This window comes from Bacillus rossius, chromosome 16 (genome assembly GCF_032445375.1).
Source record: "Bacillus rossius redtenbacheri isolate Brsri chromosome 16, Brsri_v3, whole genome shotgun sequence".
Classification (NCBI taxonomy): Eukaryota; Metazoa; Arthropoda; class Insecta; order Phasmatodea; family Bacillidae; genus Bacillus; species Bacillus rossius.
In genome coordinates, this window is record NC_086343.1 from 24,808,612 (window position 1) to 24,828,244 (window position 19,633).

The 19,633-nt window shown below is 35.2% G+C and overlaps 1 protein-coding gene across 1 annotated transcript in view; it reads left to right on the forward strand.

The window, feature by feature from the left end:
* The window catches only part of LOC134540331 (carboxypeptidase N subunit 2), a 48,620-nt gene extending 31,776 nt beyond the window's left edge, over positions 1-16,844 (forward strand). Inside the window, exons 6-7 of the mRNA XM_063382993.1 lie at positions 13,339-13,478; positions 16,109-16,844. Of these exons, the coding sequence (XP_063239063.1) occupies positions 13,339-13,478; positions 16,109-16,377 (409 nt within the window). The 3' untranslated portion in view covers positions 16,378-16,844. The remainder of the gene's footprint in view (positions 1-13,338; positions 13,479-16,108) is intronic.
* Positions 16,845-19,633: the final 2,789 nt, after the last annotated feature.

The following is a 19,633-nucleotide window of genomic DNA, read 5'->3' on the forward strand; positions in this document are numbered from 1 at the left end:
ATAATTTAGTTGAAACATTTCGTGTTGCAAGTGCTGTGGTATCAAAAGGGCTGGGACGGGGCCCTGGCTTGCCCCTGCTGGTTCGGTAAAAGGGAGCATGCGCCAAGTCGAACACCGGGAAACACTGACTCAACGGGAAGCCTATGATGTACATGCCATATAGCACAGACCCGAATACTCACGTTGGCAAGCCTTATTTTCACAGACGAGAGAGCCAAACGCCCGATCGTGCATCTTCGTTTTTTTTTTTTTTTTTTTGGTTCATTGTAAATAAATATACAACTCATGATAACTAATGGTCAATTAGGTTAGGTTAGCTACATTATAAATACTTTAAAACATTGTGGACGGTTGATTTGGTTAGGATAGCTACATTAAAGATACTGTGAAATCATGTAAACGGTTTCCTAGCCCTGGATAGCTACATATTAAAAAGTTATTTGCTAAGCAACCATAAAATGATTTTACAGTAATTTTAATGTAGCTATACTTACCTAATATAACCAACCTTCCACAATGTTTTAAAGTATTTATAATGTAGCTAACCTATCCTAATCGACCGCAAAATTTAATGCCACACCGGTTTATACAATGAGACAGACCGAAAAAAAAACGAGCATGAACTTCGGGGAACTTTGGGTTTGGCTCTCTCGTCTGTGAAAAGAAGGCTTGCCAACGTGAGTATTTGGGTCTGTGCAATATAGAATGTACATCATAGGCTTCCCCTGACTCAACACCACAGTACACACCACGTCCAGAGCCCACTGCGTGCGAATGGTGGGTCTGTACCCTGCACACGATCGAACGACTAACTATTCACTAACACACGTTCAGAAACCAAAATAATCCGTTTTTACGCATCACAGAACTAACTATTCGTTTGTGCAGCGTAAAGGTGAATCTTTCGCAAAAAAAGAAATTGTATTTTTTTTTTTGCGGAATGTGCTTAAATTTTTGTAGTCTAGGTGATAGAAACTCAAATGAAATTTTGGTGAAAAAAGGTCATTTACATAGGGCATGAGTAATATCTTTGCGAAGTATTAAAATTTTCGCAAAAAAGTTATATTTTTTCCGGAAAGGTAGATTTTTACGGTTATTGTTGATCATTATTACAATGAAAGGTTGGTTGGAATAGGTTAGAAATATTAAAAAAAGACTAAAATATCATGGAAATGTACGAATTCCCACAATTATTTTCTACCCCGGCCGTGAAGTTGCAATAGCAAGAGAAAAACGTTGGATCAGAGAATCTTCAGGCTCCACACACAATCACCCACATGCAATTTATAAAAGTTTTACACTGTTCATTCTACGTGGTTACGTCCCTAGTGATATGCAAAAAATATACATTTCCGGAACTTTGTTTATTGACATTTTTGCCTTGTATACAAGTTCTTATGAAGTGCTCACAGTTTTGACATGTTTTTTGATACGTCCTGTACACGCTACATGTCATCTGCTCTTTGTAGAAAGACCGGATATTAACGTAGAAAGGCGATGCACTGTTAAGACACTGTAATCGCATTTTGATGAACCCCAGTCAAATCTCAATACAACTATCTTTTTTTGAAAGTTTTCTATGTTTTCTGAATACACTCCAGGCAAATGTGAGAAGGATTCCTCACTAAACACCATGGCCTATTCCTTTTCTGTAATACTGTGTACTTAATTCTCTAATGTTGTTATAAACGAGACGTAAATATCAATGAACAAAAAAAAAAATCAAACAATATGTTAAATTCGGATTTTTCTATTCATCTTCACTTTGTATTTATAAATTTTTTTACAAATAAGGTTTATCAAGATGAAATTACTATCCTTTGCATTCGCTGTTGCATTATGTTGCTATTTATATATATATATTTTTTTTCTTCAAACTACCAACACTTTGGGCAAGTTATTTAATAATGATGACTTTTATAATACCAACTTTTGTGCTCAGGTTTACAAGGGTGAATAAGAATTTTAACACACCAAGTTTTCTGTAAAGAATAACTATAAAATATTTAATACATAAATAAATATAAAACTACAACTAATATTTTTGTATGTGACATTCGAATATCACTTAAAGTAATACAATGTTAATGGCGGAAAAATTAATTACAAAACTGGAATATGAATTCAAAGTATATTCACTTTCCAGATATATTTGTGGATTTCACGTGCATGTAAACCATAATAAGGACACTTTATTTTCCTTTTCTTTATATTATCGGTTAGATTGTTGTATCAATAGTGGAATAGCTTGCGTGAACCTAGAAAGAAGTATAATTGTTGTTGTTTTTCTCAGCTCTTAGTTACAAACTATTCTAAATCTAACATAAAACAATTAAAACATGTTTGTAACATAGCCCATGTCTGTCTGGAATAATGTAGCTTTTTTTCAACAGCGTAGGAAGTTTTGAAATTGATCCAATAGTTTTACAGTTTACTTTTTATAAAAAAAAAAAAACTATAATCGATAATTTCTTAAAAGATGAAATTAAGTTACAAATAAACCAATTTATACAGGTAAACGACTTTTTTTCTGAAGCTTGGTACAAAACCATGCAAGACTACCTCGTATTTCGCCAAACGTTTAAGCCCTTTTGCAAAATCATAAACGTTAAAAGCATTAAAAAAAATTCGTGTCCCTAACCGACAGCCCGAAAGAACATAGAATTTAGATTGGATTGAAGGAGTGAAAGAAACTTTTTTGAAATACACAGTGAAAAGAAAGTGATGGGAGGAACTTTCACGATGAGAAATGTTCTTTAGAATGTTAGGAAACCCACTTCTGATAATCTCGTGACGAGTCGCTGGATCGATCTGGTGCACAGAAGGAGTTGTAATGCGGCTGAATTGCTCAATTTCCACTCGCAATGAACGCGGATTGAGTGGAAGTTCACAAACAAATAAAACAGTGTGGGTTATTCTTGCAAGGAAAGCGAGTGGAATGAATTTTCTCGCGTGTGCCGGAATATCGTTTTCTGAAAGAAAGAAAAAGGGCATTAAAGCAACTTCAGAAGGCGTGAAAATACACAAATAATACCAGAAATAATAATAAAAAAAGAAAAACTTCTGCATTATGGCGCAAAAAAAGGACTTCGCACTTATCTCACAATAAAATTTCATGCAAAATTTTAAGCACAGAGTGAGATTAAATTTTATAAAAAAACTTCAGCTCCAAATTCATTATAAACAAACATAGATTTGATGTACTTCCCCACAGTTGGTATATATATGCCTTTCAAGATAGAGCTGAAACAGCTCAAACACCTTTTTTTTACTGCAGATGGATCAAGTTTTTAAGGCGTAACACTTATTGTATGGAAATATTTAACTGAACAAATCTCTACAACCACCAGAAAACTTGTCGCTGTCAAAAAGTTATTAAATAAAAATAATTGGGAAACAACTCTGCAGAAAACTGTATAGGAAATGACGGCGTTATTTATTATTATTATTTTTATGAATCATTTTATAACAGTGACACGTTTTGCTGTGGTTGTGGAACTTAATTGACTAAAGCCTTACCCAGACCATAAGCTTTCAAATTTAATTATTTATTGATTGTTTACCTGACAATTCTTTTTTGTGTACAGTTCTTTAGTTTAAAATATTTTGAATGAATCGCACACGTTTCCTACAATGGTGAAATATCAGCAATACCCTGAAATTGTTCGAGCGAAACCGCAGGTTACTGACTAGCCACTCAATAAAAATTATTAGCGATATTAAATAATAATTAACATATTCTTTAAATGCAAATTTATTTATGTTTACATATTTCATTTTTTTAAAAAAAATATTTAACTCTGTTTGCAATTAAATTAAATATTTGTAAGTTGTCTCGTACAAAACCTGAAAACCTGAAATAATGAAAATTTAATGAAAATAAATTCACTAATTTTTCAATCATCGCACTTAACTGACGGTGTAATAAAGAGGCAGAAAACATTCATTCCACAATTTATTTAAGCCACATTTGACTTGAAATTCAATGCATTTAATAATGTCCTTTTTTTTTTTCCTGCCGAGTTTTGAAATTATACTATGTTAAGTTTTTTTCCTTTGTTTGAGTTTTCAAATGCTCTTTCCTCTCATCCCTCTTAAAATATACATTTGAATTTTACACATAGGCCTGTATAAAATTCTCAACTTTGAATTTTAAATTCGTTTCATTATCCTCTTGCTATATTTTTTAATAAATAATAAGTAATTTTATATATCATAGTCTTCTTTGACTCTTACAAACAGAATATAATTTTCTAACCTGACTGTCCTTTCGTTAATTTATTTATTTTAAAAATGAAATAGTTTTTTACCAGCCATTTTTAAATTTAATTGTTTAAGATGAACCATGGTTATATATATATATATATATATATATATATATATATATATATATATATATATATATATAATCGTTATGCAAATGTGGAAAAAGTTTTAAACTAGTCTCATGACAAAAACTTTTTTGTAGCAAGTTAAAATTCGTTAAATACTTATAACAAATAAAAGAGAAATGTCTATTATTTTGTTTTAATACATATATATATATATGTATTAAAACAAAATAATAGACATTTCTCTTTTATTTGTTATAAGTATTTAACGAATTTTAACTTGCTACAAAAAAGTTTTTGTCATGAGACTAGTTTAAAACTGTTTCCACATTTGCATAACGATTATGGTTTTTCATAGCAAATTTATTTTTCATGACATATTTTAATTCGTTCAGAGTAGAAAAAAATATATATGAAGATATATGGCTTTACATAGTCATCAATTTAACCTAATGACGGTAGCGATTGTTCCACGGAACCACACCTTCTAGCTCAACATAAATGTTGGTAAAATTTCTTGCGATGGATATTTCACTGACGTTTGCGCACCCGAACTCAAGCGCGGAGTGAAAAACTGAAATATTTACAATGCACACTACACTCGCATTCTTCCATGACGTAACATTATGACAGCCCGGTATATCATCCAGCGCAGAAACATAAATAGCTTCTCCCGGGGCTCGTGAAGTTTGGGGAAGGCGTATTCCCAAACCTCCTAAGGGCCTCTTTTTGCTCTGCCATCGCCCGTATTTCGCATCTCTCCCCGATAAGGAGAGACAAAGACAGAGACAGTGTGTTTGTGCGTGTGTGTGTGTGTGTGTGTGTGTTGATGATAACGGGTGGGGTAGGTCCTTTCGGGAGAAGCTATCCAGCCACGAAGACCCGGTCGGGAAAGGAGTCATGAAGGAGGTTCTGGAACTGCACCTAAGTGGTGACTACCAAACCTGCGGTAGAGACTTACGAATCCTTATTCTAATGCGCCAGTTGAAAAAAAAAACACAATTAAACAGTGGTTTGCGATTTTAAATGTGCAGTGATGATTTAATTTTTTCTATTTCTGCTTTCACGATGTGAATTTAGCTATAGAAGGATTCTTATGTCTAAGGAATTTACTGCTCCAGCGGTTAGAAATAAGAGTTTTATCCTATTCACTGTTGGCCTGAATATAGGAAATATTAAATAATTGCTTTTTTTTTCACAATTTCTTGTTGAATAATTGTGCAAGTCTTGATTTAAAGCTTGAGAGTTAAATTTCACCAAATTGCATTTATTTCAACGATAAAAAAAATTTAAAGAAAAGTGGCAAAATTAAATATTTCAAATAAAAATTCCGTAGGAAATCTTTAACGGGAATGACTGCACAAACACCTATTTAACTAGTTTTCAAAGCACAATTATTTAATTTCTTTTCCTAGCATCCTACGAGATTTCTCTTGAGTATGGGACACGTGCTTAGTGCATGTAATTTATAATGTGCATAGTAAAAAAAATTGGTTGTCTGTAAAGTCGGTTTACGGACGATAGTTTAACGGGACAATGTCATAACAAAACATTGATGAAATTATTTCATACTTTTATGAATAAAATTGAATAATTTTTATTGAATTATCACTATTTTGTATGGATACAAAGAAGGAGTGAATTAAAATTTCCAATTTAATTGATAAATTTACTTTTATTTACACTCATTAATTCAAATATGTCTATTACTTTAACGAACAGATTATTTTAACTATAACTTTTATACACGTTTTCTATTTAACTTCTTCCAATCTGTGTTATTCTGTTAAGGATAGGACGATGATAGGAAAAGCAGGAAACGAATGGGAGTGTTTAAAGTTTAATGTGCCTCGAAGAAGTCAAATCGATGGTTGTTCCAATCGAGTGGAAGAGAGATACATGCGGAGCAAGCGTACCATGAGCGTAACGTGACAATGTGCGTTACGAGACACTTTTTCGTGCGTGCAGCCGGCGTTCGTAGATTTATTAGACGTTGTCACGTCAATAAGTAATTTATAAACAAAGACGTCATGGCACATTTTCGGTACGTTCGTTCATTGAACGAAAAATCGTACAAACTTCGTACCATCCACAGCAATGGAGAGAGAGAGAGGACGCAGCTGACAGCGGCTGTCTGCAGAGAACTGTTCCCACCGTGGAGCAGATGCGGGACTAGCCGGGTACATTCGGGAGACCTAAGTTGCACACAAAGTTCTGCCATTCCCGATTACACCCGAACAATTCACCTTCGGCCAACTTTGGGATTTGTTTTATTTTTGCGCAGGAAAAATGAATTCAAATATTAAAAGTGGTCGGTTAGGTTAGCTACATTAAAACACTTTAAAACACTATAGACGGCTAGTTAGGTTAGTATAGCTGCATTAAAATAAACAGATAAATATATACATATATATATAAATAAACCCGAGGCTGGCCGAAGGTGAATTGTTCGGGTGTAATCGGGAATGGCAGAACTTAATGTGCATGTTAGGCTTCCCGGTACATTCAGCCCGCGAGGAGAGGTCAGAAGCGCAGGAGGTGTGCTGGTAGCCGCGGCGGGAGTCAGCTCTGGAGAGCTATAAACAAACCCCCGCGCCCACCCTTTTTTAAAAATTCATGCCGCGCGCGGTGACTTGTCAGGTTCGGTGACGATCCGGGGCGTGTTTCAGCTCGCGGGTAGCTAGCTGCACCAGCGGCGCGGGTCGTTGTCGAGAGTGGTTCCTACTTTAGGGAAGGGGGGGGGGGAGGGAGGAGCGGCATGCATAATTGAACGAGTTGAAGGGATCTACTCTTGGGTTAGACGCCACCAGAACGTACCTGTGGTGGGATGGGGGGGGGGGGGGGGGCAGGCACACCCCGGACTCACACCACACACCCTCGCCCCTCTTCGACCCAGCGGTCGCTCCCGGCGTCCACATTTAGAAACCATTGATCGACGGGTTAGGAAGAGGGTGGGGGGGGGGGAGGGGGGTTTGTGGGCCAGAAAGGCAAGAGGAATGACCATTAACAATGCACTCCTCCTCAAAATCGATCTCCAACGCATCCAACTTTGGAACTCTGAAGCTGATCTGCTGACAGACTGGTCTTTTTTACTCGGGAGTATCTATCTCCCCGGTAATGTCGATATTTTTATGATATTTAATTTTTTTTTTTAGGGGGGGGGGGAGGATTTGTAAAATGTGAGCATGTCTTTCGGGTACTCGCCAGTGATGTGTCTAACATACAACCCCACGTGTTCTCGTGTCGCAAACACACACGCTTATAATACGAAACTCAAAACACGAAATTGAACGTCGTAGGATTCCTTTAAAATAATGCCGAGCGTGTTGAATGTGAGCGAATCGTGTTTCCGAAGACCTACATTTCTGGACGCGGATCACACGTAGTTTCCGCACCCTTCAATAGAATTCGCTGCCGGAGCGGCTTGTCGACTGTTGAATCTTTTGAGTAGCAGACCGAAATTTAAAACTATAAAAAGAAACGGGTAAGATAAAGGCTAAAAAAATTTGAAAAATAACGGAACCCCGTCTTTGGAACTGATATTTGACAAGATTTTTTTTAAAATAATGCCTATCTTGTTAATATTCATTAGAAAAGTTATTACTATAGAGTTTCCCTTTTGTCATTGTGAATTTTGGTTCGTGGCATCCGCCACAGATGGCAACACCGTGGTTGTTACACATTTCCGTTTCTTGACATCCGTCGCATTCACGAAATTACCGTATAACGTGAGCTAAGATTTTACACATAAAAAAAAAGTCATCTGTAAGCAGAGTTACAGATAGCCACTTTAATGTGCGACTATAATTTTATTGCAGTCTGGAAGCAAATTCTTGTATCCTAATTGAAAGTAAAATGCATACAACAATAATAATCAACTTCACAAACAGTTACAAGAATAATACAATTTCGGCCAAATAATTACGTTTCCCTGAGCTTCTGGCTACAAAATTCACTTCGTCCGAAATTGAAGTTGACTTTGGAGTGCCAAGTAAAATAGAATTATTTATAAGGAACTAGCTGCCCGACCCGGCTTCGCACGGCTATACTAATGGAAAAAAATTAATCCACATCACCCATTTACAGTAATGGTAAATAATAAAAAAATCAGTGAAAATTTATTACAATGCTGTATAATGTACCGGAGAGAAAATGAATAGCACCGATGGTTTCCCGACTCGTGCACGCAACGTACAACTGATGTACCCGTACTTCGCTACGGCAGTCTACAGGCAGATCACTCTTGCGCCGCTCATTATACATGCCCCTCCTTGTGGGTACGCCACTGCCGCGCGATGCCCGTTGCCATGGAGACGCAGAAGGCATGCCTTGTTTTAACCACCCATGGGATCTAATTTTCGGAAAATGTCATCCTGCGTAACATAAGGAACATTACTGTGAAGTTTCAAGTCTGTAAAATATAAATACTTGAAAAAAAAGGGTAATTTTTGATATTTAGATACCAGCTAAATTTCAACGGTGATGAGGACTGCACTAACAATGAAATAGTCGTTGTCATAGAGACGAATGAAGCATCAACAAAGCAACAGCCATTGCCATGGTGATTTCCTACCAAAAAATGGAAATTTTGATATATTACCCCCCCCCCCCCCCCCCCCCACCACCCCCCTCCGAAACTCCCCTTGGGATCGGATTTCCGCAGAATCCGTTCTTAGTGAACGTCTACATCACAAAATGAATAATTATGCTAAATTTCAAGTCAATTGGGTTTATAGTTTTAGAGATCTCGTGATGAGTGAGTCAGTGAGTGGTATTTCGCTTTTATAAATCGCAATAAATTAAAATTGCGACTATAATTTGAGATTTAAACTATCCTATCTCTCAAGTTGGATCGAACTGCACATGGTGTGCGAATTTTATTATAATAAGTGGTTTAGGAGTCCATTGAGGACAAACATTGTGACACGAGATTTATATATATTAAGATGTGTGTGTGTTTCATAACTCCCTTCAGGTATAGTGATATAAATTATCTTACTCATTGCGTATCTCTCCGCCATTATGTAGGGACGTTTGATAGGTACCTTTTGGTAACTTTACAAAATAACCCAACATTTTGAAGAAATTCAGAGAACTACCCAACAATTAATTTTATAAGTGCCAAGTGGTCAAAAACATTGTTGAAATCAAATTTATTTTGAAGGCGATGTTTTGAGAAGTAATATTATTTGCATCGTAACAAGGCGTTTCGAGTTTTTATTCCCGGTGGGAAACGTGGCCGACATTGTCATGAGTTTTGTTTTCCTTGGGTCAGTCTCGTTTCACCCAACCATTCATTCTCGTCGTCTGTAATTACTAGATGTCGGCGAGACGTTAAATCTTAATTAATATAATTTCATAATTTGTGGAAATAAGAAAATATATTTTTGGTCGATAAAAAAATAAGGCGGTAACAATATTTTGAGACAGCCAAATACAGATAATTGTAAGTGTTGTTCAGTTGTTTTCTAACCGTAAGTTGGTGCCGAAAAAAGCGCATATTACATTAGTGCTTTCTGTGAAATCAACCAGCATGCGACAGCACACCGAATGTTAAAAAAATATATAGTTTAATGTATTTTACACAAATCCTGCTTTTATGCAGAAGAGCCAAAGCGTATAACTTTCAGGTTGCCGAAGGGCTGAATGAACTCATATTTCTTTGCGTTAAACCATTATAACTTTCAACCGATGGACTATTTTTTTGCAGTACTATTTGCCAAAATATTATAATAATTAACGTTAGAAGTAAAATAGGCGTTGTACATCTTTAAGCATAATGCTGTTGGACACTTAATTGTTTGTATTAAAATTTTACTGTGAAGATATATTTTAGTAAATTTGTATTTAAAAAAGAATTTGTTTGTTTTATAGAAAAACTACAAAATAGTTTCACTGAGCTTAATTTTAACAAAATAGCTTATTTATGTAAAGATTTGCATATGTGAGAAGTAAAATAAAAATTTGAGAACGGGATAGCTGGTTTTCTTCCAGAAAGTATTTTGCTCAATTTAAATTCTACGTGTTGGTTGCAAAGTTGTGTCAATCGGCCATATTCAATATAATATGGATATACACAGTACAAAGTTAGGCCATGTTTACTTTCGTACATTAATGGAGCGTGTTTCGCATTGAAACAGAAACGTCGCTAGGTTAAAGGTTCTATGATATTTTTCGATAACAGAATATATAATTTTTATTTCTTCGAATCTCGCAAGCCAACACTCCGTAACTCACGCGCAAAGTATTTTATGGCTGGGTTTATAAAATTCGCAAGGAATACAAGAGTGTATAAACGTTACACACAACAAACGCGAAAGAAAAACATGTTTGTTTATAAAAAAAACTTTTTTCACAAGATATAGCTCGCCGTAGAAACTGAAAATCTAAATATGAAGAAAAATCTTCAGTGGGATTATTTTCATAAAAAATTTTTAAACGTATAAAATTCTTCATAATAATGTTTAAAAGTTTACATAATTTGCTTTCGCTGTGTGATAATTTACTAAATGAAAACGTGATGGGTTTTATGAAATATAATAGTGTAGCCTTCTTTACAAATTACTTCTGCATCTTTAAAAGTGTTCCACACTTCAAATATAGAAGGCAGAAACGTAAGCCAAAACTCGAGAATTTGAAAGTTAGCTAATGCTTGCATTGCGTTTGCGCATCTTGCTTAATTTATAAATGCGTATTTAAATATGTCGTTCTTTAACACGTGTCTTTCATTTCTTGCATACTTTCGTTTCTTACGTAGTTTAAAAACCTGGCCTTAAACGCTCGAAGTTTCTTGAAAGTAATTTTGAAATTTAAATTATGTTTACAGGAATAAATAAATTTTATATATATTTACACTGTTTTGAGTAAAATAAAAAAAAGAGATTTTTTTGAACGTTCGATTAAGCGCTAGTACACTGATAACAATTACAAACGCCAAATTTCCAAACTTAAACAATAACACAAGCCTTTTAATGCACTAAGTTTATGCAAAGTATCATAAAACTGGATCTTCGTAGATATTACTCTATAGTTTCACTCCCGGATTCTAAAGTATGTTGTAAACAAAGTAACAAGCATGCAGAATATAGAAGAATGTTTCTGTCGGAGACGTGAAAATTTTTGGAAGGTTTCGGTTACATTTCAAGATAACTATTGTGAAACCATGTTCTAATGAAGTGAATTTGACAGCCGTACATTTACGAAGATAACAGTAAATTTACGAAGGTGTCTGGTTAAATTTTAAACAGTGTTCTTAATTAAGTTAAGGTGAAATCTTTGAAGAATGCACGCAACGCCATCACTGTGACCGACGGAAAAATTATTTATATAGTTCACTTAGCACACAGCAATTGCGTAAGAGGAGGAAAAGGTCGGTGGAAAGGGGTTGGGGTTGGAAATGCGAGGGCATATTTATATCCCAGCAATGTCTCTGTCGAGTTAAAATAAGATTTACGGATAAGGATGTATAAAGTTTATATAAAAAAAAAAAAAAAACATTTTTTTTTTAAAGACGGTTCTTATTTCCTCCGGTTTTGCCGTGCTTGTAGTTATTTTTATCTTCTCAGTACTTTCACTAACTTTCTCCTAGAGGTTAATGTAATCTAAGTACGGCCGGATTTGGCCTTACAACCCGCCTTCTCTTCCGCTTGAAAAAAAAAACCTCTCCACCAAAATACTTTTATTTTTTACTTTACTGTGTTCTACGAACGGATGAGAAATACCCTTAACTTAGTTTTAACCTTGTCTTCGACGCTAAATTCGGTTACCAGCTGAACGAACTAAAGTTGAATTCAGAGAATGGAAGCGGAGTTTATTTATTATTATTTTTTAGTTCCGGTTCACTGCGTCCACGTAAACGAATTTATTTCTCTCAGTTGAGATCATGTCGTTTTTTCGATTTTTTTTTTATGTAGCACAGTGTACATTAGCTGCGACTGTGAGATCTATGTTACCGAAATAGCCTTCAGCGTGACGGACAGATCCACGATTATTTCGCTAACTCATTAGGTAGCAAAGTAGACTTCAATCCCATAAACACCTGCTTCACTTTTATGATTGAACTATCTCAGGATTAGTAGTCCAAGCTTTGTGCCAAAAGAAACCGGAATCCGTTTGACCAAAGATCGCATGAACTTGAGTTCATTCGACTGTTCATGTTCAAAGCGGCAAGTGTTGACTAACAGTTAGGCTTATTTCGATTGACTGGTATATATAAACATGGTCTTTCTAATCATTCACTAAATTAAGTGCTGAATGTTTTTGATGAAGTATGGATTTTTTTCCAGATTTCTAGGACATTAAATAAAAATTTACAAAATTGTGGTCATTATGTCATAATCGGCTTATTGGAGGCTGAAATATGAGAAACTTAAGTAGCTCTTAGGATTTTGAACAAGATTTATTAAATATGTGGTTTTTACCTAGAAAAAACATTTTCTCATCAGTCATGGATCGAAGCGAGCACTGTAATTGATTGAATTAATCATTATTTTACTGGGTGATTTTTTTTTATATTTTTAGAATTTTTTCCGAATTTCCAGCTAAAGAAGTACAGATTGTCAAGATGGCGGCCAAGACGGTAGACAATATGGCGGGCGTCCTGGCAAAATAATATTTACTGCACTCATAGCGGGTGAAAATTAAACGAATATAAAAAAAATACATCGAATCCAAGATTGTGGCCTCCAGCAGACGAAAACAAGATGGCCACCATGACATCATAGTGGCTGATGTAATATCTACCTTGGCATTAGTGATGAGAGGTCAGTCTGCCGGAGGTTTCCGTGGAGGAAGGCTCCGTCGCCATTTTTAATCGATTGACCTCGCTGGGTCCAAACCCAGTACTTTTTATAAATTTTATTATCAAAAAATAATTGATTTTATCTTCTGAGGCTTGATGGAATAGTAACCTGGTGGTTTTGTGGAGCAGTACATTGAGGACTTCAGTTTGCTTGCTGCACGGGCGCAGAAGCTTGATTGGGGTCCCCGGTGTGCCTGTGTGTTCCAGCATCAAGGTCCTACCGACGCTCGGCTTCGACAACCTCAACTCCATGGAGACTCTCAACCTGCAGAACAACAAGCTGAGCCACATACCCGAGGAGGTCATGGAGCCCATCGTGGACACGCTCAGAGTCATCGACATCATGGGTAAACGACCCTCGGCCCAGTGATGCCAACTCCTACAGAGTGTTCCCCCTACGAGCAACTTCAAATCCCCCTAGATTTCGATTAAAAACCTCTAAAGTTTTCATTGGACATCCTGTTTGAGAGCTAAAATTATTTTCTCTTGAACCTTACATTTCTTATTTTTCTGCCCAAACAGAGCATAATCATTTTGAAAAATAACATTCAGTATCTACAATTTTTTATATAAGTACGAATTTAATTTCGGTTTAAAGAATACATGTTTACGAACCTTGAAGTTCTGGATCGGTATTCCAACAATTCGTATATTTTTTCTGATATATTTTTTTTTTTGCATTCTGGAAAAGATTTGAACACGAATAATTAATCTTATTCTTGTTTTTTTTATTCCTTGGCACCACAGAAAAACATAAAACGACTTACTTTGCAATCCAATAAAACTCGCGAGTACACAACAAACTAAAGGACACAACCTCAACCAGACAACTTACAACGTGAAAACGTTGAATGGTAACAGTAAAAACGGATTTCTCTTGACCAGCAAGTTGTTCTTGGTCGTAGTGCGGAATTCAGCCACCAGCGCCACTTTTGTTGCTGTTATTTTTTCACCTTGTTTTCAAAATATACACTTCAATTTCACGCCTACAAAAAATTTCTTAAATAATGTACCCGCTAAAAAATCCCCCTAAATAACCCCCATTACATCTTGGTTCCCCTTAAATTTTTGGGGGGGGGGGGGGATAACCTCAAGTTGGCATCCCTGCGCCCGGCCACTCCTTGGTGAAATCTTTCCGTTCCTGTTTAGGTTCCAATGAATGTCTAACACACAATGTGCAAGCACTTATTCAATAGGTAATAAGGGAAATCTTGGACATGTTCAGAGTCCTCGATGTCATGGCTAACCTTCTTCGCGCGGTACCTCTATACAATTCAACCAATCTTTGATGAAACATTTTCCTTTCCTGCCAGTCATGTTAAGATCAGGTGTATGTGCGCTTATACAAGAGGTAATAAAACATGCCTTGAACATGATCAGAGTCATCGACATCATAGATAAAGACCACCTTCGAAGTCCGACTATATGCCCCTCGGCTACTCCTCGGGGAAATCTTTCCATTCCTGTCTGAGTTTCACTTAACATCTAGTGCTCATGAATGTACACTTATAGGCCTACCCGAGTTAATAACACAAATCTTGGACACTCTTCAAGTCATCAACATAATGTATATAGACCAATTGTAAATGCGTCTTGATCCCCTTCGGCTACTACTTGAGAAAATCTTTCCATTCTTGTATAATAGTGCTGTATTTCTGGTGTGCCTGTATGTACAATCATACAAGAGGTAATAAAGCAAATCTTGTAAATGATCAGAGTCAACGACATCATGGGCAACTACTATCTTTGCGTTGACGCATTTTGTCCCTCATGAATTCACCAAAGATAGCTTTCCACTTCTGTCTGGGTAGCACTGCACTAAAATGCACCCGAAAGAGAGATAGAGAGAGAAGGTTTTTACATGTATATACAATTTGACTTGATGTGACACCGAAACTATTCCTAAATCCTTAACTAAACCATTTTTACAACGTGAGCACAGTATTTTAGCCAATAGTATTCAAGCACGACAAGTTTTAATAAGTTGAGCGAAATACTAATTATTCGTTCGCAAAATAAGAAATCATCCATTCACTGTATTCTAACTAGCTAACAAAATGTATATATAAAATAAAAAAAGAGGTTGCTTTTAGGTCCATAGCACGCAATTTCTGTATATGTCTCATAGTTCAACTAGAAAAATGAGCAAACAAGGGAAGGACTACATAAAAGTTAAGCAATCAGTAAACAAAGGAGCAGAATCAAAACTTCAGATACAGGAACAAAATTATCTCCATGCAAAACCTTTAAAACATACTTTTTAAAAGTCAGTGTGTTGATGAAACCTTTTATCACACCTCTGACCCAGCGTACAGTAGTCCTTTCATCAACAGTCTGAAGAAGTTATGAGTCCTGAATATTGGTTAACAAAAACTAAATATTTTTTCCCGCAGTTTTGTCAGCATCACCTATGGTTTATTCTTTCTCTGAGTTTTCTTCGACGTACACTTTCACACTACATGGTACAGTCATTTTGTATAGTGTCATTTCACAGTTTTAAAATGATGTTTTTATCGGTGTTCAATTGATTGATAGCCTGAGACTCCGCCAACATATCCTTTACTGCAAGATTCACAATGTGGTTTTGTACAGCACAAAATAACGCGAAGATAACTGTTCCGTAAACTGGTGAAATTTTGATGTAAGTGTAAAACATCCCTTGAACATACACTCAATTTTCACATCATACGCCAGTTTCTCCTGAACAGAACAGTAGTACAGTACACTGGCAAGTCCTGTCCCTTGGTGCATTGTAAACACATTTGTGAGGTTATAATTTTTTTTTAGCAATTCTCTCTCTGTAACTGTTTTATAATGATCACCTTTGTTACGATTTCAAATTTTATAACTGACATTTTCTCATATCCATCTCACATTGCTCTTCCGTCTAATGAAAGGATGTTGTGCTGGTATTGAGTGAACGTCGTGAATCGCTGCGAAGTTGCGTGACGGCGCGATTCCGTTTTCCCCCCTGCAGACAACCCTCTGGTGTGCGACTGCGAGCTGCGCTGGTACACGGAGTGGCTGAAGAACCTGCGCGACAAGGACGACGAGATCATGCAGAAGAAGCGCACCGTGTGCACCATGCCGCACGAGCACCGCGAGTACAGCGTGCAGAACATGCCGCTGGCGTCCATGAGCTGCGTCGGCCGGAACCTGGAGCACATCTCGGGCCACGCGCCGTCGGGACAGCTCGTGTGCCTGGGGGCGCTGGCGGCAGCCGCGGCGGCCCGCGGCCTCTACTGACGAGGGACCCTCCCAGACCTCGGGGGCCCCAGACCCACCACCCGACGACCTTCCGTTCGTCGAGCACGACCTCCGACCCCCGGCGGGCCTTCCGACAACCCACGGAGGCATCATCCGCACAACACCTTCCTCGGCGATGCCCCAAATTGGGAAAACTACCATCGCATCCTCCACCAAGTCCCAAAATTCTGCAAATCCAGCACCCACCAGCATTTCACTCCAGACGGCATACGTCTATGGTCAATTCTTGCTTCGTGCACGACCGGAGTTGATTTCACGTTAAACATCATTCATTCCTCTCTCAATCGTGCTCATGATTGAAAAAGAGCAAAAAGTTGCGTGAGATTTAGAGCTCAGGAAGGATCTTCTACATTCGGGACGTCACTTGGTGAATGTTATTTTTTTTTTTTGCAATCTTTTTCGCGTCGTTAAAAGCTTGTTAATAAATGTGTTCCCATTTCTGTCAAGGCTAGAAAAAAACTGTACGTTTTGAACCAATCTTAAAATGTGTATATTCTTTAAATATTTCATTTCTGTTTAGGTCCAATTGTAAATCAAAATGTAATCTTTACTGGTAATGATATTTGAAGTTTTACTTATCTTCCGCAAATCGTTACCAAATTGACCACAATGTTCGTAGTTACGCTTTGTACGTCACAGTGATGTATCAAGTTCTCCCTCTATTTCATTTATCTTTATGAACCTGTTCTGGTAAGTACGTATTATATAATGCATATAATTTTACCGAATATCATTTCCTTCCGAAGATGGAAGAATACTGGTATTTATTCCATGCATTCCCTTTGTTGTCATTTATGTGCTTTTATGCAGAGTGGGATAAAGAACTACGTTCTTAGGCATCTCTTTGTTGGAATGCAATCCATGTGTATATTCTAATATACATCATTTGACTTCTCTATAAAAACTGGTTAGGTCCACGAAAATATGAAAATAACTGAGAAAATTTTAATTGTTTGTGTAGCATGGAAATCAGTTATACAGATAACTTGCTGTGTAATTATTATACTCCCAAATTACGAATATTAAAGTGATATAATCAAGGGTAAATATTTTGATAAATTTAATAAATATATGACTAAAATATTAAGAGATTGGGTAATGGGGAAATAATGACTGCTGTTGAAGAGATATTTGTAAAAATATAAATTAATATTATCACCAAATGGTTTCTAATTCTGAGGACTATTCACCAAAATAGTTGGATTCAATTATTTCACAGCTAACTTAAAAATTACAAAAGTTTGAAGTAAAATAATAGCGATTCCAAAAGATTAAACAATGTTAGTTACAAAAGATATCTTTAAAATATAGCTATCAGTATAATGCTTTATAAATGTTACAAAGACGGTTTGCAAGTCAGTAAAATGATTACTTGTTTTCAATGGAGTATTAAACATAATCAGTGCGAACTTATAATTAAAAATTAAAAAGAATAGTACGTATAAAATTTATATTCATAGTTGGCCTATCTGACCCTGCCATTTTATATGACTTGCTAGCTTGATATTTTCGAGTTGAACATGCAATTTTACATTGAGTTATTTTGCCATGGTAACCTATTTTGGAAGAAGTATAAATAATTTTCGCTTGCTGTTACTACTCAGAAGTAATTAGTTATCTGCTCATGTAATATAAGAAAGTTTTAATGATTGAAAAAAAAACACATAGGAAAATTTTCTAATGCTATTTTATAAGTCGACTAAACGCATATAAAATAATTTAAATATTTATTACATTTTTGAACTAAAAATATTTATATATTTTTAGATTTGTTACAAACTTATAAACTTACATTGAACATTAGGTATATTTAAAAATTAATTTGAACGTAAATCCTTATTTCAGCAACATTGAATATTTTCCACTCAATTTAAATTACTCCGAACTCTTTAGTTGTAGTTTGTAATTTTTAATGGAGCAATTATTTTATGCTAGTTAAATATTCTGAAAATTTCATAACAATGTTTCACAAAAGAAAAATGGTTTTTGGATGTATTACGAACAAAAAGTATTGGGTAATTTTTCTTTTAGTTATAGTAACTAATTACTTCATTATTTCATTAAAATTTTGAAATTTATGGGAAACGTAACAATTAAATATGATCGAAATTAATTTATTTAATTGCAGAACAAATTTATTTTCTTAATGATTGATATATTAAGGTGCAATGTAAAGACTATGTTTTATACTTAATACGTTTTCTACAAAGAAAGGTCTTTTAATTGTCAAGTTATTACAATACATTTTTATCACTAAATTATTAAGCTGTTCGGAGACTGTTAAAAAACTGCAATGAATTCGTAAACATTTTTGTTTTTTTAAATATTCCTTTTTTCATATACAAGATTCTGTTCGAAAATTAATTAAATCGTAATTTATTTTATTCTTACTTGAATATTAAATTTATGTTTGAAAAATTATGATTGTATAAATTCTATAAAAGCAAGTCACAATTTTTTTTAAAATTTATTATATAAATACGTAACTGAATACAAAAACGAAAATGACCTGAATTCGATAAAACTGTAAATTTATGAGAATGCTGAATGCTGAAAATATATTTTATAGTTAAATGTCTTATAAAATAAATTTTTCCAAGTATTATATGTAAGTTATACGTTTAACGTAGCACTAAGACAATATATAATTAGTAATTACACTTCAATAAATTTTTCAAATTCTTTGCAATAATAATAAACATGATTTTTTTTAAGTTTCACAAATTTTAACAGTTTGAACTAATCTTTTAAAAATTCAAATATTGAATATATGAAAAAGGTCATAAATATAGTGAAACATGCTTAATAATGCATAATATTGATACTTTTGGTGAATGATGGTAAAAATATTTTAAAAACATAATTAAAGTTTATTTTCAAAATAAATTCAAAGGAAGCTTTTTTTTCATAGGCTTTCACAATGAAAAGACATCTCAGTTGACGGTTTTTTTCAGCTAGTGATGAAGTAGACAGCAAAACTGCGATGTGCGATAACGTGGAAAGTGACGTTATTTGACAGTTTTATGAAAGAAGACCTGTCGTGTCGCCTGTATGAGATAGCGCAAGGTTGACAAACTTGGTTTTAATGCTGCACCTGGCAAAATTTCCGGATTAGCCAATAATGTAATTGTTTCCCTTTTTAAAAAAATTATAATTAGACAATTTATAATTTTTCTTTGAGAACATACTGAATTTTCGTGGTTCTAAAATAGGCGATTTCTATATCAAACAAAAA